This window comes from Bombus huntii, chromosome 10, assembly GCF_024542735.1.
Source record: "Bombus huntii isolate Logan2020A chromosome 10, iyBomHunt1.1, whole genome shotgun sequence".
NCBI lineage: Eukaryota > Metazoa > Arthropoda > Insecta > Hymenoptera > Apidae > Bombus > Bombus huntii.
Window position 1 is genome coordinate 1,277,255 of NC_066247.1, and position 27,732 is coordinate 1,304,986.

A 27,732-nucleotide genomic window follows, 5' to 3' on the forward strand; every position below is an offset into this window, starting at 1 on the left:
GTAAGACACATTTCTTCTATAATTGAATGGAAACCGACAGTAAGCGAAGGTCTTGCGCGCATTTAGCAGCACGTTTCGAAGAAAGCGGTTTTTAAGTTACGCTGTTCCACAGGTAGAGCGCGGATATCTATGCGAATTCTCATATTTTTATGAATATAATTAAAAACAATGAAATTTAGATAGGAAATTGTTTTATCTATCGCGTATCGTAAAAATTGTCTACATTTTGTCTGTTTTTACATCTCCAAATTTCCCATAAACGCAAGCGAATCTGCACTCTAAGCATAAGTTTCAGATAACTAACACCACGTCGCTTTTCGACGAGATATTTGCAACCATACTTTGCTGCTACTTCGACTTTGATCGCAATGTACTATCGACTCTTATTCGAGGTTTTCGTACGATTCACCGATGATATTATTAAACTGAACTCATAACATGTCGTTATCGCGATATCGTTTCCAGTATCCTGCTGTTCTTGTTATTTTTGCGTCGAAACAATATTCCACTGAGTTTTAAGATACGTAACGTTATTAAAGTCAGCAGCTTCGCAAACTTTTGTTTATCCCCGCTATGGCAAGGTTATATAGCCGGACGAGAGATTGCGTATCAAATCCCATCCTTCGTCGACATTTCCTCCAGGCTGTTCCTCTCGCTTTTCAACAAGTTGTATAAATTTTGTCGACAAACACAGATTCGATCGACTAATTCTTTTAGAAAATTAAAATCCTATTTTTCTCTGTCGTATCTTTATTCTTTCGAAAAAGGAAAAACATATTGGATACTTGAGAGACTTTCACGAAGTCTCACTACCGTGAGTTCTTTGAAGCACGAATATGTGAAGATTATCATCTTTATTGCGGTTGCGAAGAGATGATATTTCTTTATGACTTTCTTGACATACTCTCTATATATATTTGTACTTCTTTGAAACGTATCTGCCACTTTACGTACTTACATTTCACGAACTTTTTTATCATTTCTTCAGCATTTATATTTAAATTGTAAAAAATTTGTTCCAAGAAATATCACCGTATAAAAGCGTCTGCAGAAAGTGACGATACCTCGTGATACAATTTTTTTGCCATTACATTTATCATACAATGGGACACGATGATTACGAATCATAGTGATTATATTCGTAACATTTGAAACAGTCGACTATTCTTTGTATTAATAAGCCATAGTATCTAACGAGACCATCGGTTACGCTAATTATACGTTTTCGATTATTATTCACGTTGTATATTAATTTTTCACGAAATGTATATTCGCAACAAGTCTCTTGTAACTTTGATATACGTTTCCAGATCCGTTTTACATTTTAATGCTATAATCACCGTGATTCATAATCACCATGTCCCGTTATAATGATAAGGAAATTTCAAAAAGTTTCGTATAATGCGCATATTTCGAATAATTTGTACATAGTACGTCGAACAACCGCGTTACCTTTTCCACGCAGAACATTTATACGAATGTTCATGCTCTCTATCAATTCGACGTAATGCATTCACGGCACCGTTACGAGCGAGATCCCTGATCAAACAAAGAAGGAGCATGAACAAGAAAGTGAGAATAACATCGTTCGGAGAATTGCTCGGCCAGCTCCTTTGTTTGTTCGGTTTTCCCGTTTTAACGACCCGCTTTTCTCCTGCAGGGCCTGCTATTTGATCGTTCTGAGAGTAAACGTCGGAGCAATAGCAATTGTAATTCATTATACGATTCATCATTAAGCAGTCAATATTTTTCAAGTGCAGTTTTCCACAGCTCTCATCGAAATGACTGCTTCGAAGAAAATGCAATTAAAAGTTTACCGTTGTCATCTAGACGTAATAGCTTCTCTCAAAGAACGATATGAAATGGTACGAAGGAAGAAGGCAAGGAAATTTCATAATCAACATTGATCCAGAAGGAAGTTGCCCTTAAGAAGATTTGCTCGAGTGCGAAGAAATTTCTTTTCGAAGAATGGCACTCGAAGGGAAATGTGCTTTTATGGCAGGAATATAATAGTCTTTGTTCAGAAACAAGCTGCTTGCGACGAACGTTGCAGTATTACAGCGAGAGATTCAGTTCGATGTGTAGTACCAAGTACAAGTGAGTCCAACTTTGTAAGATGTAAAGAAGGTCTGTATAATTATTATCTATGAGAATCCTTCGACGAATCGTTGAAGAAACTTCCTTAACGATTCAATTAATTAACTAATCCGAAGTAGTATTTGGCAAAAGAGTCGACACATTTAACATACCGGGGAAATGACACGTTTAATGCCGGGGGAAATTTGTCGTGAATTCAGATTCCGTATCGTCGCGATTACATTTTCGTAAAAATCAATTTCGCTACGGCGCTAATGAGATTTCAAAATGTTTCGCGTAATACAATGTAGCAAGTTTCTTCGAATACTTGCGTGAGCCATTGCGTATATTTATCTTGTATAATAGAACGATACTTGTTTCGTGGCACGACAAGTTCGATAATTAAAGGATCAAGCGAGACATATGTACGATGGATTGTGCACGCTCGTAAAACAAGCCCTGCATAGTTTAAATCGACGAGCAGACGAGAGGAAGGCAGACGGATGAACAGATAGCGAGAGAGAAAAAGAGAGAGAAATGGAAGAAGAGAATCAGGGAAGGTTCGTCCAAGTGGCGGTAAAGGAAGTTTATTGACGAAACGTCAATTCCCGAGGATGAAAATCGTGCGGCGCCGCGCAGTATCAATGCTGATGCCGCTTCGTTTCCTCCATTTTGGTTCCCGTCGCGATAAATTATTTACACGGGACGCAGTTATCGGGATGACAGGCTATCAGTCAATAACAGAACTTCCGACCCAAAGCTTTATAGCCTGAAAGCGACCGTTGAATCCGCCTTCTCCGTGTGGGGATATGAAGTTTCGCAGGAAATATTAATATTCGATATTGTTCGACAGCTCGATGATCATTCCATCGCGGGATACCGTCTGCATGCACGGTATGAAATTTTCGAAGACAACGGTATAAACCGCGCTTACAGATGAATTTTATAGAATGGTTATCTTTTTAGGGAATTACGATGATAATAATTCACAGCCATAGAGAGAGAGAAAGAGAGAGGGAGAGAACGAAAAGTACAAACATATAACTTGGTAAATAGTAGGTGATATAATATGTGAAATTTAACGATACGAGATACATTAATATTACATGTAATTGGTATCAAGCGATAGCATTTCCCGTGTACAATGTTTCAGCTGTTTTAAACCGATTTAGCGCTATCCTATCGATACGAGTAGACGTGACAATTCTTTTCGAATAAAACCTTTTTTACATAGTTGCAAAAATGTACTTCTTACATGGTAATTGAAAGAGTTAAATGGCAGATGTGTAATAGTAGAACGGTGGTAGTAATGAAGTAATTAAATTTAAAAAGTAACGAAACGGTTGATATCGATTTATCGACCTTTTACGTTCGTATCGGAAAATACGTTTGAATATTTTTTCCTATTAATATTGTATATATTAGTTTGTTTATTTCACGCAAAAATCCAAGATATAGTTGTCACAAACTTTTACGATTAATGCCTTTAGTTACGGTGCTAGTTACGTATCTTTAGACAGCTATCTAACAGTATTGTTCATTTTGAAATATGTACGTTGTCGAGTATAATTAAACGGTAGTATGTTTATTTTTATTTCGTTATTACGCGTTAGGTCTCGTGTACGTACGTGGATAAGTTTATGTTTTGAAAATATTGTTCTAGAATTACGAATTGTATTTCTTTCGTAATGCGATCAACGCGTTGACTCTTCTATATACATACGTATAAATAATACCAATCAATAAGTTCAATCACGATAAACAAGCGGATGAGGATAAGCACGATGAATAAAGTTGTTTGTATTTACAGACCAAACAGACTCTTTCTTTACTAAAGGAACAGAGATGCGGAAATTAAGGTATGAAAGTTACGAACTTTTTTCTATCGATATAACGATCGTCTATTTTGAAGTTTATTAAATATTGTTAAATTCTTTTACATGTAGTTTTATTCCGTCGATATCGAATATTGCAAATTTAAGATTCGCGTCCAATATTTCAGAGAAACAATTTTTAAAGCTTTTCAGTAACCAGCTTTTACGTAATATTTTCCAATTCATGTTTCGCAATATCCTTTGTTCCCAATTGCTTCTTTTGATGCGTTAAGTTAATATTCTTTCATATTTTAAAATACTTCTTGCACAAGACCGAGGCGAGTATTACAGTCATAATAAAAAGAAAAAGAACTGTTCCAAATTTATCTAATACGCTCGAGATTTTACATCTTGCGCTTGCAATTTATTAGTAATTTTGTAAAATACTATTACTTCCACCAAGTTATTGTACTCGTCGAACTTTATCTTCCAATGATGTTGTGCTTCTTTAAACATGCTATATACTACAGGCGGAAGGTAGATCGATATTTAATATCTACGCTTATAAGTTACGGGAAAATGGTATAAAAAAGTGGCACAGACCAACAGGCCGCAACTGCTTAAGTTGGCGTCGAACTTTGTAAACGAATCAGGTTTAAGACCCTCGTAATCGTACTAGCGGCGCAGAAATATCACGAATCGATTTATCTTTAGCAAAAAGTCGGTTATAGCCGCAATTCGCGGTGTTTCGCGTCTTTAGAAACGACTTTCACACACACACACCAAAACTGGAAGACTTACAGTGCACATTACAAATTGTTTCCTCTAAAAGTATCAGATATGAAGATATAAATTTCCTTTCTTATTGACTGTCGTACGATAGGTAAAAATATTGTCCATATACCAAGCAGAAAAATCTCCCTCGTATTGTAGGAAGCCTGGGTTAAATATAGGCCGTTTAGTACGTGAACCTCGAATGAGACACTAGTTACTATATTTGATAATGAAGATATAATTTAGCTCCAAGATGGCTCTTACTCTTAATTCTTTATTTTCAACTATGGATCTCACTAATATAGAACTCTAATTCTGACTAACCATCATAAATCGCCGATTCTTCATTGATTTTATCTTTTTGCGTTTCCCTACCCTTTTCGTCGGATGCAGTTATTCCTAAAAGACATTCGGTCAGAAAATATTACAAAGACAAGTATTGGATTATCAAATCCAAAAGCAGGAAAATTTGTTTCGCATAAAATTCATTTATTTCCAGATGTATATTTTAACAGGCAAATGGGATACTTCTAAATATAAAGTGTATGCGCTTTAACCGAACACCGTCAAACGCGAGGAAAAATAAGAAAGTATCGTGACACCCGATACCTCATATATTTAAGATCAAGCATAAATTGCAGGTTGACAATAAAGCACATTTTGATTTTGCCCAAAATCTGTACATACTATTTTTATGCTCGGAAACCAAAGAAATACGAAAATATCGCTTATCGATCTAATTAATGAAAATTCAATCTGATGCCAGTATAATACCGTTTTTAAAGAATTGCACCAGCAAAAGCTGCTCTTCCATTTTTCTCTCGATTAACGTTCGAAGAAACATACTTCGAACAAAAGCACATGATTTCATCGTTTCATGGGAATCTGCGATAGGGTGGAACGAATTCCGCAGGAGAAAGATGGCCGGGCAATGTGTCTCGTCGATCAAGCCCGAACTCTTTCCCCGAAAATTTACTCTTCGGCCCAATAAACGAGTTTCCATCGGCCCCTGCTGCGAGTTCGATCTTTATCCGGAACAAACGTCTATTTCATATCGGCCGCGATGAAAAGAATTCCAGCGTTGCCCCACCCCTATGTTCCCTTTCGGCTAGGAGAACGACGAGGAAGAGAACTTTATGAGTTTGGTGGCCGGAATGAGATCGACCGCGAATTTATTCCACGGCCAATTACCATTCGGCCGGTGGGCTCTTTGCATTACGATCTCGCCGGATACGCGCTACAATTGCCGCGATATCGGTGTCGGATGACGCGCTGCCTCCAGATATCGGTTATCGATTACGAGCCTCCGGCCGTTTAGAACGAGGAGAATCCTTCAAGCTGGCTGAATGTTACCAGCGGTGATAAATTATGGTAGGACTTTGAATTCCATACACGGAACCAGGATCTATATACTCGTATACCTAAATTGTTGCGTGCCGATCCTATTGATCTCTCGATCACGTTCAAGTACAGAGGATATTCTATAGATTTTTATAAAAAATGTTCCTACCGCGATCCTACCGTAGTCACGAAAGATGCAAGATAATTAAAGCATGGAATTTTAGACAGACGGGAAAACGCAACGTACTAATAAGAACACGATTGAATTTTTCATTTATAGAGAATTTAAGGGTGCAAAAATGCGTTACTGATATTTCCAGTGAAACGGACTAACTACGATAGAACTTCGATAAGAGCTCGAACAAGTCTGCAAGCCGATATCAAGCGCAAACGAGTTATCAGGCTGGAACCACTTAATGCTTTATCGATCTCGTTAGCGTATGAGGAAACCGCGGAAAATAAACGATCCTGGGTTAGCAATAATAATTTAAAACTAAAATCAGCTACGTGTTGGTTTACTAATTTAGGATACGTAGCCAATGCCGTGGCCGTCGTAAATCTTCCTCGACCCCTTGTAAAGTATCACTCAAGCGCGATATCTCCAGAGATTCTACGTGCAGTTTTCTGAAAAATCCTGCTGGACCGTGTGTAGTCGGCTGAACGGAAGATAGAAATCTGATTTGCCCTAGCCAGATATAATCCTTCCTCCATCTCCTTTTCAACGCTCGTTCCCCTATTCTATAGCTGCCTGTCTTTGTTCTTTCTCTCTCTCTCTCTCTCTCTCTCTCTCTCTTTATCCTGTGCAGAACGTTCGTAAGGGGATCATATGAAACGTTCGTACGGCAGATTGGCAAGAACGATCGTCGCAAGCTCATGTCGAAGATCGATCGATGACCGATAATACGATTACAAATTACGAGCCGTTTAGACACGTCAGCGGATGAAACTGACCAATCAACGACACCATTGTTACCCTATCCGATTTATCGACGACCGAACCGTGAATAGCACGGTGATTTTTGTGCCTATCGACGATGCACTTTTCAGCTGGAAATCAACGTTCGACCGAGATTCACCGGCACACTAGGGAAAAAATTTATATGTGAGCCTGTTTTTCTGCCAGATAGCGCGGCTACGTTTATTGCTAGCCGCGAGAAATTAAATTCAACCTCGGAGTACCAATACTTTTTGTATTCGTTCGTTGGTGCACACTCGATGGACATATCGAATTGCAATGGACAAAACAAAATTGGATAAGATTGTTTTTCGTTCCTCTAGAGGCGACGGACCGTTAAATTGTTGTTATAACACGAGAGCTACCGTTTTCGTATTTTCTATATACAAAAAAAAAAAAATATGTTTTGTATATAGGATTTATTCTGTTTGTCGCTATCCGTTAAAAAATATTTTAGCTCAACGTGAAAAACGGTTTTCTTCGAGCAGGTATAAATAAAAGAAAATAAGTCTTTGCATTCGACAGGAGAATATTTTATCACATTGTCGTGCTCTATGAATAAAACAGAAAGACAAAACGCATTTACATCTTTTTCATACCGTTGGCGATACTTTAGCAATTATTCAAAACGATAGTCATCTGTAGACGCTCTATATTTACTTCTAACAAGAAAATACTGAGTTTTCTTCGTGGATAAATCATTTTCGGATAAATGGAACAAATGTTGCGTCATAATCACTAAGCTAGAATGAAAGCTGAGCAGAGAAATTCGAGTATCGCACGAAGCTGGTCTACGTGATAACCCGTAACAGAAATGCAGTCTGGCAAAGATAGAACAGCTTCTTCCTGAAAGTGTAACACTTGAACACCATGCGTATTTGTAAAATGTCGAGCACTCTTTCGTCTCCAAGCGTGTCGTTCGTGTGCAAGCGAATGCAACGAACGTATACGAAACACGACTACGTAAAATCTTGCTTACCATCATATGCAGATTCTTTGAAAGCATACTACGTCCCATTTGGATTGTGACGCGAACTCTACGTGCGCAAACCATACAAAGGTAGGCACTCAGCCTCGCTTTTCTTCTGTCACTGGCATTGATCATTACGCCATCAAGATCCATCTTGCTGCGAGTTCAGTTTTTTTTACACGTTTTTCTAACGATATTTCGTACGATACGAAAGCGTTACAAGCGTCGTATATAAATACAAAAAGTAGCTCACAGCTACGACCAACTTGGGAACATCGGTAAAAATTTATTTCTTAAATTGCTCCTAAACTTCGGTGTACGATCGATCCAGTTTTGTAAATAAAGTGTCCAAAGTATAAGACGATTTTGGAACAAAAGAACGCGTTCATCAATTGTACGAAAGAACAGAAAGTTTCGCCGCCTATTCGAAATTCACCAAGAAGTTTGGAAACTCTGTCAGCCAACGATAAGACTCGGAAGTTGGCGTTAAGTTCTCCCGGAACCGTGCAGTTCTTTTCTGAAGTGAAATTCATTGCCTGCCGTGCCGCACTGCTTCCGTGTGACACGTCCGGGAATAAGAACAGCCGACATTCGCAACGGATTAATTTCCCGATACATCGTGAACGAGAAACGAAAAAACAAGAAATGGGAAAAAAAACGAGCGATTTTGTCGATACACGAATTCGCGCGAAGCGACAGGCCAGCTCCCTTTTGCCTCTGTCGAATGTCAGAGAAGCCACACGTAATATACACGTGTACCGATTCTCTGTATCGCGCGCGAAATAGTTCAATTTCACGTTGCAAATCAGATTTTTTTCGGGCTTCTTTTAATATACAAGCCGTGTACCCATCAATCTGACGTGTACGAACGGGGCCGTGCACGAATGTATTCGAACAGAGACGACAGTCCTTTTTCAAAGAGAAGCTGTACGAGTACCGTGTACCGATGTAGTCGCTACACGGTTTCTTCCCTACGGATTGATCGAAAGGCAAGAAACGACGTATTGTGACCCGCGATGGATGTTTAGACGTATTCGCTTCGCATTTCGCTCGCGTTCAAATTTCTCCGTGTTACTTACGAGTTGCATGGAATTTTTTTATGAAACTGTACGCGTTCCTCGCTTTATAAGTATGTTCTTGGTGTTTGCAAGAAACGCAATAGTCGCTGTTTATATGTAGCGTACTTATCGAACAAAGCGCAGAAACGTATATGCTTTATTAAAAAATATGAAAGATTCTGCAGTTTGTAGTTTGTACAACGAAACATATATATACAACATATACAATATAATATGTATAATATTTTAATAATATACGTAATATTTGTATAACAGCTATCTATTAAACTCACTTTGATTTCGTTTCATCTCGGTGAACCAGTAAATTCTTTGTATCAGTTCGTATTACACGTATCGCACGCAATAATATCTGTTCGATGTGTCTTTCTTTTTTGAAGTTACACGCACATAAAAGTCCAATGGCGTAAAATCAGAGGCGATATTCGAGGCAAAAGTACCGTTCTCTCTGTGTTTCTTATTTTTATCATAACTTTCGAATAAAGCTTTGAATGAGTTATGTTTATATAACCGCTTTTGCTTAATTATATCGGTAGTATAAACCGAAAAAGTGTAAGATCTTCGCTACGTACATGCGCCGCCAATTTGATCAAGTATCCAAAATTCATGAACACGAATTTGATATTGTTAATATCTCGATATGAATTTTCCGCTATGCCTAGAATCTCAATCTCGTGTTGCAGTATATTACAGATAATCGAAATGCTTGTTCGATCTAGGTGAAAGCAACGAAGAAGCATTTAAACAGAAATTGAAGAAAATATTTAGTGCGGAACAAATAACGTCGAAATTTCTAACGATACTGTATCGAGACTAATAATTTGCATAGCTTGGCACAATAAAGCACGTGAAGATTCTCTCTCGGACCAGGAGAAATATTCTGGAAATTGAAACGGCGAATATTAAATATCGGAGCGCGGCGGGAAAGCGAAGAGATATGCCGGAAATCACGAGTCACTGACGCGACAAACTGGCAGTCTCCGCGAAAATTCAGAACGGTGGATGGTTGGCTAACTGGGAAGACAGCCGTAGGTTTCTCAGGATTTATGCAATATCGAGGGCGTGTGCAGCGCGTAACGAGACTATACGAGAAGTAATCAATCGACAAGCAGAGAGGTGTTTCGCGATACGAAGGAAGCAGAATATACGGGCTCGTAATGTCTGGGAAGAGTGGGTCGTTCGTGCCTACCGAACCGCGTAACACTTATCTCTTTCGGCGGGCAAAGTTTCGTTCCCCGGTGCCCGATCGACGGTATTCACCGTTTAAAGAAATCTACTTTTTCCCAGCGGTGCAATTCGTTCAGAAGGAATCTCCGTGCGAATGGAAAAGGACTTTTTCCCCCGCTTTTTTTCTCTTATCAGCTTAACGAGCTTTTCTTTATCCACCCGACGACGCTGCGCCATCCTACCTTCTCTCTTTTCTTTCTTCCGAGTGACACTGGCTTCTGTTCTTCCGCTAGCGAACGTTTTCTTCTATTTTTCACGGTCTCTGCGTACCTTTCCCTTTTCTTGTATTCTTTGATTCCTTGCCGCTTTTTCTCTGCTACGTATCATCCGTTGGCCAGTGACGTCATTTTTTTGCACGAGAACGTTCTCTCTCCTTTGTTGCCTCTTCACCTTCACCTCTTAACCGTCGTTATTTTCATCATTTTGCACAGACGGTTTTTATTCCTTAACTCATACCGTCGGTTTCACCGTTACGATTTTACCAGTTCTTGTCGTTGCTCTAACCCGATCTCTCGTCGCCTTTGTTTGTCCTACGGGTTCTTTTCGTTTGGTTTTTACGCGTCGTCCGACTACTTCTTCCGTCTTTCGCTCTCTATTTTCCGGCCCTTCGTTTCTCGCATTCTTGCTTCGTGAGATTATCGCTTCTGGCTTCGTTCCTTGACATGGAAATTTTACACCGCGTATGAATTAGCGCGTGTATTTGTCCTAGCGCAAGAAAATTAGCTAGGCGCTGCAAGAGAAACAGCGGAATGTTCCGCGTCAGTTCATTTATAATTGGTCGAATTATCGAAATTCAATGAATTATCGAAAATTCACGATACATTTGTGCCATAAAAGGATATTCTGGCATCGTCGACGTAATTTAACTAACAACGAAGGTTTTCATTGGCAAGCTTATGACGCGCTCTTATGAAAAACAAGTAAAAAATTTGTAAAAAATAAAGCGTGCGATCCCATTCTCGCACGATTGTGTGCATCGCGTTATTAGAAATATAAACCTGCCGAATCGCACGGCGTTACCGAAGCGAAATCGCAACGATGTCGCATCGTTCATTTGCATCGCATTTTACATACCAATTAAGGCGAAAAGCCGAGGCAGCCGAATTTAAAAGTGGTACATTTATGACTGGTCGATTCGATTCTCCGCAGATAGCTCTTATTTGAATTGTATCAATACTCGAGTAGGGAAATACAACGATATATTCACGAAAATGATCCGTTTTGGTTCTGACGAAAATACTAGAATGCAATGAATATTAATTCCAAATAATGTACGAGGAAGAAAGTTGTAAGACAAAAGATACTTTTTCTCCTAATATACAAATTTATGTACAAATGTCTCCTTGACGTTAATAACAAGTAATATGAAACTTGAAAGTATTACACGCAGTACACTTTCCATCTACTTACCCTCTCGCTATTATACTTTATTTCGCTCACATTGCGTGGAATCGAGCGGAAGCAGCCAGTTTATAAGCTTTAAACATAGAAGCTGCGGTACAGTATCAGCGTAGACTGCGTTTAACTTGGCGAACGTGCTCGATTAGGTATTTCACGGTAACTCACGCCCACGATTCGTATCTTGCGTTGATTCCACGCCACGTGGATAATGCTTACGGAATTCAGTTTACTAACGCTAACGAGAGAGTTGCTCATTACGAGCAGTTACTGCGAGAGTGATTCCACGAAACACTTCTTGCTGCTCAACGCGCCTACTTAATCGAGATGCAGTCACGTGACAATCCCCACAGGGAAAACTTGCGAATTAAGTCTGTACATTACGTTTAGCCCTCTAGCCGCGGGCGACGGCGAAATCGCCTTCTATTCTATTAATTTTGACGGGGTACGCTCTAACGCGACACATTTTTCGTATTCCGTCAAAAACCTCTTATAGCGTTATATAGTCTTATAGCGTTAAACTTGCTGTGGTCGTCGAACGTTTTACGTCTCCGTAACTTTAGTTTCACCCAAGAAGAAGTTTTTTTCTTTCGTTAATTACTAAAAAGTTTGGTGTTTTTAAAACAGCTTTGGCATAAAATTCAAATGACGCGCGTCGACAATGATTCTTTTGTAGTTTCCTCAAATTTTGGAATTTGTCTAACAATACGAAAGGGCACAACACGGGTAACATCGATGAGAATGATCGATCGACAAACGAAAAATCAGATTCGTTCGAACAACCGAATTAAACCGATATTTTGTATAATGTTTCTAGGTATACATCGTAGGTCACACACCACCAGGGGTGGACGATCGTGAGAGCGGTGCGGCGATGTTGAGCGAACGTCACAATACCAAATATCTCCAGCTGATCCGGTTGTACTCGGACATCATTCGCGGTCAGTTCTTCGGTCACTGGCACTCGGACACTTTTCGCGTGGTCTATAGCGATACCGGTACGTGTATACGTCTTGTCCCTTCTTGTTGGCAATACCAACAAGCGTGGCGGTTGAACGCGGTGAATCAACCGAGGTGGTCGGATCGATGCGCAGGCATCGTATCGCACTCAAAACCCTGTTCAACCTTTTACGATACGCGGTTCACCAAGTGGCTGTTCCTCTTTCTTTTTCAGTTTCGTGCGCGCAGCCGTATCTTACATTTGCTTCACGCTACATTTCTGATCCGGCCTATCTTTCTTCTTCGTGCTTCGAACTTAACAACTCGGATTTTCTTCCTTTTTTTTCTTCGCGCGTGAAAACATTTAACGTTCAATGCATCGAAATGGAAGTAAAATCGACGTTCGTTCTTTTACCGCGTCTTTATCGCGATTGTTTCGCTACGCCGTTCGCAAAACGCTACGCTCGTGAATACCGTTGATGCTGTATTCGTGATTTTGATCCTTTCGTTCCCTTTTGTCACGCTGACTTTGGCTTTATCGTATTTCGCTTTTGTCGTTTGCGGGCTGAAGCGCGTCTTTGTTGGCGATTCAATAGCGGTTTGACTTTCCTAACGATCCAACACGTATTGGCTAAGTTTGAACGCGTCCCAGTTCAACCATAAAGGAATGATGAAAAACGCGTGCCGTCGGTGCTTTATTACAAACTCCGTCACGGATGCGGCTTGACAGTAAAATCTATAAAATGCATTAAGCTTCGAGCAGGTAATTATTCCTATGTAGTTTGCCTGATATACTGATAATGTAGATGTCGATCGCCCGTAATCCAACGAAAGCTTAAACGAGCAATTTATTTTGTTATCCTGAGATTAACGATCGTATATACGTTAAAGCAAAACGTTCTTTGTTAATCTTCCCACTATTTATATATATATATAATTGTACGCAAGAGTTCTTTTACATTCGTACTGTACTACTGATTTCGATATCTCGGAATTTTTCCTTCGATTTCTGGAAATAACTTAAAACTTTTTTGACGTGTTGTCGAAGCATATCAACATTTGAAGCGTATTAATTTGTTTACATTTTCGTGATTAATTTACGATTACGTTGATTATCGCGTTGTATCTTTTGCTTGATTTATATTATTCTCACCGTAGTTTACCGATTTCTGCAATATCCACGAAACGTATAAACGTGTATGATTATAAATAATAACAGTAATATCGACGTTTTTCCTGACGAATTTAAAATATCTTAGATTTTCGAAAATAATTTTCACGATCGAATAAACGCCTGTGCATTTTTGTCGGTGAAGTGACTGTAAACGCAGGGTGGTTCAATTTTACGACGCTGTATAGGTCCATTCGGTCACGTTCTACTCATATTTTTCAGAGCGTTCCTTCATCGAAACGACCGAGGCCGCGAACGATAATCAATAAATTCCCCGCGTGTGTCGTTCGATAGCCAGGATACTTTTCAGCCGTTTTACAGTCCGCTTTATCGGTCACGCCAGCGAGTTTGGCGCGCTTTTAAAAACGTTCCTATCTCTTTTACGTTCACTTACGTTAACGTCCTACTCGTTCGGCCACAAATATGTATACACATTGCGACACGCGGAAAGAATTCAAAGAATAATTGATTTTACCCTGACGACGTTTGTGCCGCTAGGTCTGCCGGTGTCATGGATAATGATGGCACCCAGTATATCACCGAGCACGCCTGGAGGGCCAAATAATCCAGGTTTAAGATTGTACAAATTCGAAACTGCCACTGGTCAGGTAGGTAAAAATGTTCTGCGTTACCTGACGTTCGTAGTCTCTGACCGAACGATTTCTATTTACGCGATTTTTCGATCGAAAGAAATGTAGAGCGTACAAGATGTTTGGAAAAAGGGGCCGATACTTAAAGAGCTTATGGTGAGTAAAGTGAAAGATGTCTGATCAACAGAGACTATAAAGCCAATCCTTTCCTTGTAAAAACAACTCTTATTAACGCTTGAAGATCGGCACAAATCGTCGTATTTGTAAATGTTCAATATCGTCTTTCTCCCATTTCTATACAAAGCTCACGTTTATGGATCGTAAATCAACATAAGGTAGAACACCGTTTATAGGAAGAAAATTTTAGTCGATGCTGATCGACCGAACCCTCGCCAACGCGAAACGAAAAATGCTATCAGAGAAAACTTTTCTACTTCTATTGTACGTACTTCGATTATATAAACGATAAAAATATGCTTGGACGTTGTCTTACTTTTCTGAGTGAGTAAGTACCATAAGGCCTTTAAGTATCTTTTTGTCTTTTGCCTTTTTCTTTTCTAACAGCCTGTATAGGATTCGTCGACCCATCTTCTCTTCTGTTCCGTCGTATTCAGGTGCTGGATTATACGCAGTACTATCTTAATCTGCCGGACGCGAATTCAGCCGGGACGGCAAACTGGTTGGCCGAGTACTCTCTGCTCGAGTACTATGAACTTCAGGAAATTACAGCGATCACTCTTCACGACCTGGCTGACCGATTCACGCAATTCAATGATTATGCTTTCGTCAGGTACGTAAACGGTTCGACCGACAAATTTTTCCATCTGTCTAGCAGAATACGTGACCGCGATCGTATCGTGGACAGGGATCATTGATCATCCGGATTACAACCGCCCTTTCGTTCCGTTTATTCCTTCGGGCTCGAGTATTTCGTACGAAAATGTGGAACGTTACTTTGATGTATTTCCACTTTGGCATTTCTCGGTTTTTTCGCGTTCCTCTGCTGCTGCATGGTACGCGATTCGTAATTAAACTCTGCACTTTGAGTTTGAACTATACCTTGTAAAAAAATAGAGCAACGTTGGCGCGATTCAAAAATAGTAGACACGTTTATATTGTTCTTTTTTTTTGCCTACTTTTAGTTTTATATTCCAAGTATTTTATATATCACCTATCATTAAAATAGAACATCGAGTACGATCGAAAGCAACGATTTTCACATTTAAAACGATGCAATTCGCAGTTTAACGAAGCTCGCTAGATTCTTTGAAAGTTTGCAACAACATTCAATTTCACGAGAAACTTCGTAATTTAAATTCGCTTTAATTTCGCTTTCAAGGCGTCTCGTGCTCATCCCTGCTATCGTAATCGCGTGAAATGGGCGATATCGCGCGAAAGACCTTGAAAACTCTCCCACCGGGGAGGTGCTGTTAACGGATGACTGACGTAGGTTGTTCGTGACAAAGTTGCGCGACCACGCAGCACCTGTACCCGGGGATCAATGTGGCAATGTGCTCGACACTGCGCGGAAACATTTACGCGATCCGATGCGGCGATTGCACGAGCTAGTCGCGACGTATACGCGCCGAACTCGTTGCTGCATTAATAATTTCCATATTTCTCGAGCAATTATCCGGCACGATAATTCCTCGAGCCGCTTGACGCTGATAACTGTCTACCCTTTTCAACGCAATCGCGTCATTACGATGCTAATGACTGTCCCGATACGGTGGCTTGCGTCTCGCAGAGCCTAGCCAGCTCCACGGCTGATTATCTTTCCGCGCACGCGGCCGCTTATATTCCCATAGATACTACGCGGCCAACACGGTCTCGTTGCCGCGGGAAGTGGAGCAGATTTGGGGCTGCGGAGGACCGCTGAACGGAGCTTGCGCTCTCCATCATTACTGCACGGTCACCCGGCTGAACCCAGAAAACTACAGGCAATGCTACTCCTCGTATGCGTACGCACTCGCTTCCACCGGTCCATCCACGCCGCGACTCTACCTCTCGCTGCACCTGCTCGTCCTGTTGGTTTGTGCGCAGCTACTGAGGAATCGGTAGGTTGGAATCCCAACGGCCTGGCGAAAGACGACTGCGTTACAAAAGCGACCAAAAGCTCAGCTCCCTGCTCTTCCTGATGCGCCGATGACATTTGCGTCGGCGATCATCGCGCGCGACCGGTCGAACTCGGATCTTGTTTAAGCGGCAGAAAATCTTCGAGCCAATCTCACACTGCCACCGCAGTTGACGATGTCTCGTTCCGTTGTCGCGATGTTTGCTCACGAGGGGAGCAGCCGGATAGAGAAGGGAAGGGAGCGTCGGTATGTACCGCAGCGAGTGATTCACTTTGTCTCTGTGTCTGCCTCGATGTCTGTCTCTTTGTCCACGTCTTCTCTCTGTCGTATCACGCGAAGGGGTTTGGACGTCACGGGAAAATGGGACTTCTCAACGCCACAGCGATATCACGTCGCGCGTTCCGCGGGGATTCGTTCGTAGGCTCGAAGCGAGCGTTCCCATCCAAACACAGTATTTTCTATGTATGCCGAACGACGGGATGATAATCGCCTCGAACGACTGCTTCTTCGCAGTTTGAGCGATCGTTTAATTACTCGGTCTACGAAATTTCATGGCATGATTGGCATTTGCTCGGTAGTGGCGAGTGGCTCGACCTGATGTAACCGCGAGACGAGAGAGGGAGATGATCGACAGGGTAACCCTGAAATATAAACATGGTTCAAACGAAAGCAAATGAAAGAAATCGATGAAACCTTGATGTCGTACTTGCTTCTCTTAAACGTTTGTGTGCGTTGTTTTAACACGAGAGAATCGTATTTATTAGGGCGCGGCGCGCGCCTAAAATCAGCCGCGGAACACAAAGAACGATCCACGTAACGGAGAACGACGAATTTACGCGATGCATGAAACACACGATCGATCTCGTGAAACCGTTCGTTATTCGGTGATGTCGCACGACTCGAATCCACCGTCAGCGGGAGGGACGTCGGTGACCCCGGGACGACTGCGTCGAAACGTTCTTAACTCCGAGAACCATTATCGTATCGTACCACCATTTCGCGATTGTCGGAACAATACAGTATTTCTTAATAAACGAGTCATGGATTTGTAACTACTAGTTATGAGTTATTTTAATCCAAACATGATCCCGTTAATCCTTTCCCGTTACGACGATGATCCGACGTTCTTATCGTTAGACTGGAATGACTTTAAAAGAATAAATACTTTTTTACGCGAAACAATCAGAAGATTACTACGTGAAATATGCTACATGTACTCTAGTGATGTACTATATATGTCTGCATATAACAAAACCGTAGCAATTCCATTTGTTGTAACTTTTATTTTTATTCGGATGTTGGCTACATTTCGATACAGTTTTTTCAACCACAATGGATATCAACAGGAAAAATATCCTAAAAGTCAGATCCAGTTATTATTGTACTATAAATAACGATAAAAATAACGACTAGCTGACTCCATCTTCGAGCTGCTGCCATCTTCAGATGATTTGCTATTGTTCATTTTCTACGAGAATGTAATGCGATCTGATAGCCCGGAAAAAACGAAGGACCAATCTGGAAGTATCGATCCTTGTTTTCTGACTTTCTTATTAACGAACTTTCTTATCTCTGCCGTATTGCGTTTTACGAATCATTAAACGTCATGATATTTTTCAGGAAAGCCATTTTTCTTCGTATCTATTTCACTCGGCGCAGAATTAATTACATTCCTAAAATCATTTGTTTTAATATCATAAAAATTTTAAGTTCCACATCGTCAATATTTTCTACGTCTTCTACAGCTTTTACATTTATTCGTAGTTTCTCGTTGCTTCGTAATATCCATCACATATTTATCTTTATTTTCAATATTTACGTTTTCTAAAAATTGCGTGTATCGAAGAATAGGTTGTTCAAGAGGAAATATTACTGCCACAACGCATTCTACCAAGCAAACTGAAATATCGATCTTGCCAGTTTTGCTGAATATTAAAATAAACGTTCGGTCTAATTAGCTGTCCATACATCGATAAAGTTATGAAAATTGCAGCCAACTAACATATCCGCCAAGGAAAGGAAAAGAATAACACGATAATTTGCTACGTTACAAGAAACCATTAGCGAAACAAGTTGAAAAACGCTATTTCCAGAATAATTTAGATCAGTTAGAAATTTAGAGACAAAACACCGCTATATCACCCTTATCAATGAACCCGGAACGATTTTTCAAGGAGTTTCAAGGAGCACGAATTTACGATCTTTGCATATTCAAGGCCAGTTAATTTCCACTAGTGGTCGTTTCGCCGTCGACAGAGTTTTCGAATACAGCGTTACGAGTGGTAATAAACAATAATGGTATCAGCCTGGTAAACTGTGAGCGCGAGCGTGCAATCTCGACATGCGATCAAAAGGGAAACAACGTTGGACAATGTAATTTAATGAAAATCCAGGACCAGCACGAACGAGCAGATTCGTGCAATTAATAGTTACTAGTTTCTTTATCATCTTTTTATTCTGTGACTGAATGTGCGTTTGCTTCCTGTTCACGGTGTTCCAGGCGAACGCATAATTTTCTTTGTCGTTTCTTCGTTTTCTTTACCTTTATTTCCGCATGCTTCGAGGCACGTTCTTAAATAAGCTACACCAATGCGCGGGGTTAGTAGAAATTCACAATTTACCGGGATAACAAGATAGGATAGCGAGATCTCAATTAATTCCGCAGTTACTATAGTTGGTGAGTAGCTAGCCAACTTCCGTAAACGAGCTCCGGTTCGTGCACGTGGTGACAGCAAATATGAAGATAAGTCGTTCATTAACACGAAACGGACATTCAGAGGAAAATGTCGAGAATTGCACCGACGTGACGTAACGAGACCCAGGGTTTCCTGTCGCGAAACCGTATCAAACCGGCAAGGACGAAGATTCTCGGACTGTTGCTTCGCGGCGACTCGTTTAGAACGGTCCTGTACCCACCAGGTAAATTAATATTCTCCGACCGTCTAACAAGCGGCGGAGTGGATGAGTAAAAGGGGTCTTAAATTAAGGTTTTTGTTCGCTACAGCCTATCCAGAATCAGCTGGTCGGTCGTTGCTAGTTGCGAACGACATCCTTTCCCTTTTTTTTCTTTTTTTTTTTATGGAGTCTACTGCATGTTTTGTCTACTTTCAGACACGTTTTAAACAGCTTTCCAGCTTTTGTCTTTAAGGTAAACAATAGGGTACAGTAAATGTGGAATGAAAGAAGAGGAAATGGAGCGAGATAGTAGTTAGTCCAACGTTGTTCGGGCTAAGTTCTGCAGCTTATGCACTTTCCCCCACTTTATTGACGTTACTGTAACGTAAAAAGCTTGGACACAATGGCGTGTTATGGGAAGGAAGTATGTACCAAATGAAGATATGTATTTAAAAAGTGCGTACTAAATGAACAGAATCGTTTCTAATTATAGGTAGTATCGAGGTAGGCAATATAATCACGTGTAACTTCACGATAGTCTCACGGTATCGATTGGTATGGAACAGATTGTAAAACTAGTGCCAGTGGTACTGCAACGGATGAATGTTCTTCATTCAGTGCACCAGAAGAAACTAGTAAACCATTATTTTGTTTAAATTAAATTTTATATACTAAGGAATAACTAACAATGAAAATAGACGCAATATATTTTACATATTGTAACGTAAGATGTTGGAGCTTGAAATAGCAGAGATGAACGATCAGTAATAAATGCGAGCAAACTGCCAAACGATGAGCGAATCGACGAGATTTTCGTTATCTATTCGACACAAACTCGTTTTTCACTTCGTTTCCTATATTCCACGTGCATTATAACAAACGATATTGTGGCAGTCGTTGCTTCTACGCCTGTCGCAAAGTGATTTCATGAACGCGCGACTCGAGCTTATAGAACTTCTCTCGAGACACTGATACGAGGCCTGTATGGCACGGCAATAAAATTCCTATCGACGTAAACTCTTTTCCGTGATTTCACTCTGTCGTCGTCATTTTAATATTTTTCGATGCTCCGTTTGTTATTGCGCGACATGAAAATTTACGAATCGCTATCGACCTTCGCGAACTCTCGTGACTCGCACGAAATTGACCGAAACGATAGGAAAGCGAGGATACGTCGCATGAACGACATGCTCGAGTAAATGGAGTTCGTTTATACGATATACGGGTATAAATCGCTGGTGCTTGCAATGAGAATAATTTTTTACCCTGCGAACGTTTGCCGTTACGTGCAGTTCGTTTCGTATACGTATTATGCATAAACATTAGTAATCAAGGTACGTACGAATGGGATACCTATCAGCGAGACGATTATTTCTAACATCTTGAATTTTTAGATAATATATACATTATAATTACGCATTCTCGTTCAGGTAACATCGCAAACATCAACTCCCAAAAGTAATGAAATTCTCTCGTTTACTCGAACGAGCACGAAATAAGAAGGCATGATTTCCTTGCAAACGGAGGTTTTAAGCAGTGGCCTAATTCTGGGTTCGCATGAACGCGAACTCTCTTTAGACGTCCGTTCGCATTCGACTTTTCACCGGTGCTCCTTGCAATTCAAACGAGGATCAACGATAATAGGCGGTATTCCGTTCGATATAAAGTGTCTCGCGTTTGTCACGCGATCGTCTCCCTAATAGTCTACAATGGAAGAAAGAACCGGCCCCTTCTTTTCCCTCTTTTTTTCCACTTTTTCTGTGCTTTCTTTCTTATCAAACATTGTGTTGCGAAATAACGAGGGCTACGTTCAAGTTATTGGCGACGACAGCGTGCGTTTTACACGAATGTTTTTCATTACACACCGTGTATACAGAACAATGTTGCCCCGACAATTGAATACGTGTTCCCGCACGAGTGCGTGACAATATCCGCGTAAACGAGAACGTGCATGCACCAATGTACGTGCGCATCTGACGATGAAGCCCCGTCACACACCAAAGGCCCGAGCTGTACGACGCCACGCGTTCCTCATAACTTAGTGCGACATAATGCAGCGCGAAACGCGAGCAACCAGGAAAGTCATTGGCGTCATCGATCAATCCAACGCACAAAAGCACGACTCTGGAGCACATTCTGACAATTACGTTGCAAATACGTCCGGCGTGAACCTCGTTTTTTACGCCATCACTGCGAAGGAAAATGCTGTCGTGTTCAATTCGCGAGTAGGTGCCTGCATAATACGAATACGCTGGATAAGGGTTGCAAGGTTGTCGTCAGCCTTAGCCTGTATAAATAGGCGTTGCAAAATGAAGGAGAAACGGGGAAAGGTGCAGCGACTACAAAAAATACTTGTACACCATTTATAGCATTTACGTTAAGCGTACTAGTATTACGTACGAATTAATTAGGATCAAGTATACAGTATTAAATTTCGTACGACGATAAAAATTTGATACTGCGAAAATGAAATGTATTTAGAATCCGACGAAACGACGTTTCGTTGGAAGATCGATAATGTGCATATCATATTTTTCCGTTATATCTCAATTACGTTATTATTATTATATTTCATTCCTACTATTACGGCACTACAGTTGCGATAAAAGGGCATATTTCTTGCTATATCTCGCTGTATTTCTTTCTACAACTCATTACCTATTATACTTGTTTAGTTCGTGTAATTTCCTTTGCGTCCTTATTCAGAAGTTTGAAATATTTGGAAATATTTAATTTATGCACTATACTGTATAACACGTAGACGCGTTTTAACGTGTCAACTGGTACACCCAATGACTTTTCCTGTCTAACGCCAACCAACGTGGTATGTACATGGTAAAATATTGGAGAGCTTATACAAATCCGCTTTAGCCATGCGAACGCAATTGTATTCTAAAGTTGGCCATCCGTATGTGCTCACGAGCGAGTCTGTACGCATTTTCAACTATACTGACAAGTTGTTTCCATATTGTGATATATGTAGTACGCGAGTTATATGAATTCATAGAAAGGAATATATATTTATTTTGAAGAATCTAGAAATTCTATATCTCCTTCGGATACCTTTAACCGAGTCATATTCTACAAGAATGTTTCGCCTTTCAGCTTAGCAATGTGATTTATTTTGATAATTCCTCTTACGATCGAAATAAAGAAAGCATTATAAAGTAAAAATATACGTTCTTTTAACGAATACCGGAATTTTTTAGACGTTTCGGGTAACTGAACAAAAAGATGTTGTTCGTTAGTATCTCATCTGTAAGAAATTCATCAAGACACTTTTAAAGTATATTCACGACTATTTCACGATTTGTGTTACGAACATTTCGATCTTTTTACGACTCAAGCTAACTATCGTACAAGCATATTTTCGATCGATAATACGTAAATCCATTTTCTTATATATCTGGAATATCAAAGACCTTTTCTTAGATAATCTAAACAATATTTGCATCGGTATAGGTTTTATGTTACTCATAGATGACACAAACCTAACCAGATCTTGAAACAGGTAACATACGTAAACTCGAGGGTGTACACGCACATTTGATAGATGTACAGACAAATGGCTTTCACGTTGTGATATGTACGCACGCGCATACGGGAATGTATGTTACAGAGGCTAACGGCAATGTAAAGCTCAGCCGACTATACGCTCGACACGCGTCATTGAAGCATACACTAGCAACGTAGGATGGTCAAAGCGACGTGGAACACAGATACTTGATGTCATTTCGCGCTTTGTTGGACGAACTTTTTACAGGCTGCCATTTCTTTGTCACGGAAAGCGTGGTGTGCCTCCTATATCCCTTCGTCGGCGACTTGTCGATATTAAAAGTGCCGCCGCTCGGCACAGTGCTAACACACGTGGCAAGGCAGATATCTGAAAGAACTGGAACTTCTGCATACCTCGATTAAAAATGTTATTATGTACGCGCAGTTTAAAATACATACAATAATTTCTGATTAATATTAGTTTCTCCATTGTTTTGACTGAATTCGCTGCAAGATAGTGTCGCGATGAAAAATATGACCATACTATGTACATACGTAGTAGAGAAGAATAAAAGTTATTTGTATATTTTCCTAAAAATAGCGATGAAACGTATATTTTACGAACGAAGGATGTAATAAAAGCAATGAGTCCAATTTGCAGTAAAACAAGAGTATAATTTAATATGAAATAGATTTCCTGTAATGTGCGATAAACTCAAAGTAATTTTGCACATTGTCGAGAGTACTGAAGTAAAACTGTTTTGTATTGCAAAATAAAAATAGACATTCGCGAAGCGCGGTCAGCGAAATTAAACGTTATCAAATTAACCTACAACATCCGAACAAATCTAATTAACCTGCGACAGATCCATGTATGTTACAAATAAATGATGGCCAATGTTGAAATACTTGAAAGCATATATCATTCTGTTTTCTAAACACGAATTACTTTTAATTAACATTAACTAACTGCATCAATTAGTCCCGTTCTACGTGTGTTTAAAATAGCAATGTTGAACAAAAGCTTAATTAAAATACCACGAAATGCAAATTTCTATATTTGGATTGTTTTGTATATTTAAAAGAAGACGTAAGATTCATTCTAACAATCCTATGTTCGTCTTACTTAAAAATCAACACATGTACATCCTACAATTGTTTCGACATACATTTAGAAAATTGTATTATCATAAGAAAAGAATGTACAGAAATATTTGTTAATTCTTTATATCTTGACGAGATTTCTCATACAGCAGTTATTCTGGAATTTTTATTTCGCCAAACTTGTTACGAATTCAATATTTTCTCTGCTAATACAAGATCACTGCGATTCCGTTTCACATTCATTCCAGCTGTGAAAACAAGGGTCTTGCTGGTAAAATTAAACTTTTTTGCGCCAACTAACTCGTAGAAAGTATGAAAAGACGGTAATGAACAGAGCGATGAATAAACCGACATTATGGAACAAATTTTCGTCGAATTCGCTATGCATGCATGCGAAATTTCTCGACAACATTTACTAAGAATTATGTATATTTCTTGCACTTTCTCTTTCTCTATAAAGAAAGTTTGCAATTAGATAAATTAATTATCAGGGAAATTCTAATACTTGGGTGTCAACGAAGACAATAATATCGACGAATTCGCTAATAATCCATTCTAGTCGTTCGTTCAATTAACGAACTCAATGAAGAATATCGTATAAAATCGAAAATTCAAATCACACGAGTTTCTCACGTTCGATCTCTCCATATCATGATTCTTCGAGGAAGAAAATAGACGGCGCTAGTAATACAATATGCCGGTCGTATAATTATTTACACAGTTTAGCATAGATCATGCGAAAAGTACAGGTGTAGAAGGTATAAATCTTTATGTGTAGAGACTTACACTGTTCTGTAGATTAGTATAGGTGATATATGTATACAAATTGCATGCAGTACTTATAACTCGGATGTCATACGTTGCCTCCATAAATATGCTAGACGAAAGAATGGTAACAATTATATAATAGAAAAATAGAGTATCGTGTCGTTTACCCATTTCGTCTTCTTCTTCGACCTACGGTAGCTGCTTGTACATCATTGTATTTATTATAGGATTTATATACTAATCAGTCAGTGGTAGTCAACTACATTTCGTGTCACCTAGCATTATACTTTCAAATAATTGCAAAAATTTAATAATATGAATATGAAACGTATAGATTTTGTTATAAAAATGCTTCATTGGGAAATAGGGATTTTTTTAACCACTGTACATATTCCATTTCTTTATACAGGCTACGATAAAAAAGACATAGGGCCTGGTAGCTCAAGTATTCACCGAGGGAAGTAAAAAATGCTTAATCAGTGTTAAGACGAAGGCCATTTTAAAGGCCAGAAGGTCAGCAAATTCAGGCGACAGATGCGTTTTATAATACCCAGCTATCGAGCATTTGGGTAAAACCCGGGAAAAATCCAGCATCCAGCTTTTTTTTTAGTTACTTGAAATTTTCATTCGTTGTCACGTTCCAAAGATCGTGCGTGTATTTTTCCATTACATAAATATCGGAAGTCTATAAATATTTAGTGGACGAAACAAATCTCCGCGTAGGTTCTATTCGTTTAGTCGCATTTATAATAACGTAAATTTGCACAAATACCCTTGCTGTCTAATCAGAACGAAATGTCGGCTGATCTTGGGACACCACTTGATCCTAGAGCGAAGGAGAGCATCGGGTTATCGGGTTATCGCGTTAACGCTCGTACGGTCTATCGACCGCCTGTATACCCGTTTGATAAAGTAGCACGTATGACGTACCACGGTGACACGTGTATTACATACCCGTGCAAACATGCGTGTACGTATATACGTATGTACATATGTATGTATGTACGTACGCATAGAGCTGTATAGAAGGGCGTTTGTGCATGTCGAAGTCGGCTAACCTGCTCGGGATGCTTAACTCTTCAAAGCGATGTGTTTGCGATCAAACCTTACTATTCCTGTCACATTCCACCAAATAGTTAATATTACTCTGCAAATTAATCTTTTCCGCTATTCGTATTATTTTCTTCAACGTCCTTGCTACCACAAGCACTTTCCCAATGTTTGTTCGACGTTATAAATAAATAAGAAAGGAACATTTAGCATAAAATTTGTTTCTTCCAGTAAAAATTTAGTTTACATGATCATACCACCCTACATTACCATCTTAACTATCACGTTACCTTGTCACATCACGGTAAAATGCAAAAATCAGCGAATACAAATTCACCTTACCATTTAATAACAGCCATGTCAGTTACGATCACGGGATACAGCGTTTGCCAGAACTATTCTTCTAATTGAAACACGGTCGTGCTCGAATGAGCCGCCACGGTAGTAAGAAAACCATTTTCCTGCCGCGTTTTAAATTAGTCCGTGGAGGCGGCCCAGACGGCGGCTTGTCCAACGAAAGAAGGTCGTTGCTTCGTCAGTTGAACCTGTCACGGCATCGTTTCTTATTTTACTCGTGACGAAGGTGCCACCAGCCGATTTTCTTGGATGGAAATAAAATAAAGCATCCGGCATCAAAATTCGTTATCCATTATCCAAATACATATATACTTTAATATTATAACGTTGCACTATTCGAATATTCTTTCATTCGAACAGGATATCTGGTAATAGCAGATGGTTCTTTCTATTAAAAGATACTATTGTTATACGAAGAACAGAGATTCTATGAAAAGAAAAATTTTCTATAACGTCCATTTCTAACGATATCAGTATAGGTATTTAAAACATAGGTCCATTAGTAGAAAATTAATGGAACTAGCATTCGATAAATATATATTATAAACTCATCGATAGTGTCAGATTTTACATTAAGATTTCACAGCGCCTCTCCCCTATTAGAGCATAAACAGCGAATAAAAATCGTGAGAATGTAGCTTTTCACGCCGAAAATTTATGTTATATGGATTAACGATAAACGTTAATCAGCGAACTTGCAACAAATCAAAAGGCAATCGCACGAACTTTAAAACGAAACAGAAACTCGTGGTCTTTCGTCAAGTAGACAGAGACTAATTTTCAGCGTTGATTCGCTCTGGTTAATGCGTTATGTCAGTCGAATGAAAAGTTCCCTGCCGGATCAGGCTTGTAATCTAAATATTGCACCGGATATTTTAGCCGGTTCTCTGGTTTACCTTGTTGCCCGCGGAACGAATATCCTCCGCTGGAAGTCGACACACGATCCAGCGATTAATTCGCGGCCTTCCTTCGCGCTTCGTTCTCCTGCAAAACTCCTTTATCAGCAGTTGCACGCGAGCCACCGGAACGATTTCTCCCGTTATGGGTTTTCCTCGATTCGTTGTTTATTAATGGTATTCTCTCTTTTTTTTGCGCGCCACCTTCCGTTTTCCTCTGTTTCCCGATATTTTATTATGGTTTAGCTCAAGTTATAATGGTTTCATTTGCCCAGTTGAAATTGAATTTGTTCTTGAAATATTAAATATTGTCGTTTTAAAGAATAGGCACTTTTGTCCATTATTGACAACACCTTTGAAATTGAATCTATTAATTTTTTTAATTCAACCACATATGCCGATGCCTGAGGAGTTTTCAAATCTATCAACGGGAATTATAATATTTAGTATCGTGCGATGGAGGAAGAGGCGTAATGGTCAAATAATCAACAAATTCCATCTTATGGACCGAACAATGGACCAATAACACAACAAGTACATTGAAGTAGCATTATAGAAGTTCATTTTTCTCAATAGTAACCAAGAAAAAAGTTTGTCTACAGTTTTTATGGCTTCTATGTCTCTTCAGCTGCTGAATTACCTAAATTTTTCAATGTTAGTAAGTAACGAGGTAGACCTAAATTCTTCTAGTGGCATAAACCATCGAACTACTATTCGTTTGCTGTTTCATTTCGTGTAAAATGCGCACAGCATGGTCGTCT

The 27,732-nt window shown here is 39.6% G+C and overlaps 2 protein-coding genes and 1 long non-coding RNA gene across 6 annotated transcripts in view; 2 read left to right on the top strand and 1 right to left on the bottom strand.

Moving 5' to 3' along the window:
* Window positions 1-17,458, top strand: part of LOC126870337 (acid sphingomyelinase-like phosphodiesterase 3a) — a 49,879-nt gene extending 32,421 nt beyond the window's left edge. For all 4 annotated transcript variants that reach the window (XM_050627942.1, XM_050627940.1, XM_050627941.1 and 1 more), the window contains exons 7-10: window positions 12,449-12,629; window positions 14,240-14,349; window positions 14,946-15,121; window positions 16,140-17,458. In XM_050627942.1, coding sequence (XP_050483899.1) covers window positions 12,449-12,629; window positions 14,240-14,349; window positions 14,946-15,121; window positions 16,140-16,392 — 720 coding nt within the window. In that variant the 3' untranslated portion in view covers window positions 16,393-17,458. The remainder of the gene's footprint in view (window positions 1-12,448; window positions 12,630-14,239; window positions 14,350-14,945; window positions 15,122-16,139) is intronic.
* Window positions 1-27,732, bottom strand: part of LOC126870512 (uncharacterized) — a 111,849-nt gene that overhangs the window by 66,423 nt on the left and 17,694 nt on the right. The window lies entirely within an intron of this gene.
* On the top strand, window positions 13-10,682 carry LOC126870350 (uncharacterized). Its single transcript, XR_007691306.1, has 2 exons — window positions 13-2,970; window positions 3,043-10,682. It is a non-coding gene; the product is annotated as an uncharacterized LOC126870350 (long non-coding RNA).